This window comes from Cornus florida, unplaced genomic scaffold (genome assembly GCF_030987335.1).
Source record: "Cornus florida cultivar Cherokee Brave unplaced genomic scaffold, ASM3098733v1 CherokeeBrave_3.0.0_Hap2_Chr02, whole genome shotgun sequence".
Classification (NCBI taxonomy): Eukaryota; Viridiplantae; Streptophyta; class Magnoliopsida; order Cornales; family Cornaceae; genus Cornus; species Cornus florida.
This window is the reverse complement of record NW_026775572.1, coordinates 17591872-17594067: the sequence shown is the minus strand read 5'-3', so window position 1 is coordinate 17594067 and position 2196 is coordinate 17591872. Positions and strand designations below refer to the sequence as shown.

Here is a 2196-nt window from a genome sequence, read left to right as displayed (position 1 = left end):
TGAAAGAAGAAGATTTTGATCTGTAATTTACGGTATAACTTTTAATAATTTGGTACAAAAATAAAACTACAGGAAAAGAGTAGACATGCAATCAATCTCACAAATGATAATACGATGTAATAAATGATTGTCGTTGCCTCCCAGCTGGATCTGGACGGTTGTGGAGGCTTCTCTACTGACCCAAATGTTCCATCAACTTTTCCCCCATCAGGGTAGATTCCAATGACCTTTCTTTTTTCTTTTCTTCTTTTTTTTTTTTTTTTACTTTTTTTCTTTCTAATATCTTTTTTATTTTCTTTTTCAATTTTTATATTTTAAAAATGTTCATCTTTTGTCCTATAAATTCCACTATCAAGACCATCAAAAATCTCTCTCTCTCTCTCTCTCTCTCTCTCTCTCTCTCTCTTATTAGGATGCTTGTTTTCTGTTTCTAGGGCTCTTAGCTTTGAATTCGGTTTGGTGGTTCTGAAATTCTGATTTCAATATTCCTCTTTTTGGATCCAAAATCAATACCCAATTTACAGCCAAGATTGGTTTTTGGGATCAACGCCCAAAACCCATTTGAAGATTCTCTTGATCTCATCAATTTTCCTGGAAAAAAGCCACTTTCTTGGCCTATTTTCCCAGAAATCTCCAACTATTGTCTACTGGGCTTGGGGGTTTTGTTTCCGAAACACCCCTTCACCAAATTCTCCTCAGAAACCCAGTTGTTCTATCTAGTCGATCTTCATGCTTAATTTATTGTTCTTGATGTTTGAAATTCATGTCTCAAATTCTCAGTGAACTCTTCTCTTCTGGGTTTATGATAAATTCGACATATAGGCGCAGAACCCATCTTGTTCAATCCTTCTCAGTTGTCTTCCTCTACTGGCTCTACTACGTTTCATGATTTTGATTTCTCTCTATATATATAATTAGCTTTAATATCTATATCTATATCTATATCTATATATATTGCTATATAATTAATTAATCTGAGTATTAATTAGTACTATTTGGGTAATTGGGTTCTGCTTGTTTTTATAATTCTCTCATACTCTCTGCTTTCACTCCGTTTTTAGTACTGTTCTGTGATTTTGTGAGGTAATTCCATGGCCTCTTCAAGTGGGGCATCTTCAGGGTCATCTCTGCTTCAGAACTCAGGTTCCGAAGAAGATCTGCAGCAATTGATGGATCAGAGGAAGAGGAAGAGGATGATATCGAACCGCGAATCGGCGAGGCGGTCAAGGATGAGGAAGCAAAAGCATTTGGATGATCTGAGGGGTGAATTGGGTCTGCTGAGGAAAGAGAACAACCAGATCATCACAAGCATGAGTGTCACCACACAGCATTACATGAGCATTGAATCTGATAATTCAGTCCTGAGAGCTCAAGTGGCAGAGCTTAGCCACAGATTGGAGGCTCTCAACGAGATCATCAGCTTATCAGAGGCCATCAGTGGTGGGTTTGGGGTTGTTGAAGAGCCTTATGGTGTTGTTGCTGAGCCTGGTGCTGATTTTGGGTTCATGAACAATCCATGGAGTTATCAGTATGTGAACCAACAACCTATCACGGCTTCGGCAGAGATGTTGCAGTACTGAAGACCGATCTTGGTTTTCTAGAGAGAGTGTGTCTTTATATTTGTAGGATCTAAGGTTACGTGATGGAATAAGGTTTTGTGTTTAGTAGTAGTGTTTAAGGTTATTATGACTATTGGGTTCCTGTAAATTGGGTTACCACAACTATGGTTTCACAAGAGTGTAATTGGTCTCTCTAGTTATATGTATAATAATATTGCTATCGATCTTAATCGGATGTGTTTGTAAGATCTGTTCTTTGTTGACTGAAATTAATGGCATCGTGTTCTAGAAAAATCATGGTCACCTCCAGTGGAACCTGAAGGTGGAATATTCCAGTGGCACACACATGTATAACATCTTAGGTCGTTTACCCTGCAAACTATTCACGGTAAATTGTAAGTTGTATAAAATATCTGAAGCAGACCCACGTAAAACATCCTAGGTCGTTTAAACGATAAGGTAAATTGTAAATTGTTGTATAAAATATCTGAAGTTAATGATTTATGACAAGGTGTTGTATAAACGATTTAATATTAATACTTAGTCAAGATAAAGTAATTACCAGTGACAATTCGTGTTGGTGTGGTATTTCGTATTGAAGCAAGAGTATTATATTAAATAGATAAATTCAAACCTA

At 36.7% G+C, this 2196-nt stretch overlaps 1 protein-coding gene across 1 annotated transcript; it reads left to right on the top strand.

Moving 5' to 3' along the window:
* Window positions 1-374: 374 nt before the first annotated feature.
* On the top strand, window positions 375-1805 carry LOC132293973 (bZIP transcription factor 44-like). Its single transcript, XM_059791670.1, has one exon. The coding sequence runs from the start codon at window positions 1092-1094 to the stop codon at window positions 1578-1580; it is 489 nt and encodes a 162-aa protein (XP_059647653.1). The 5' UTR covers window positions 375-1091; the 3' UTR covers window positions 1581-1805.
* Window positions 1806-2196: the final 391 nt, after the last annotated feature.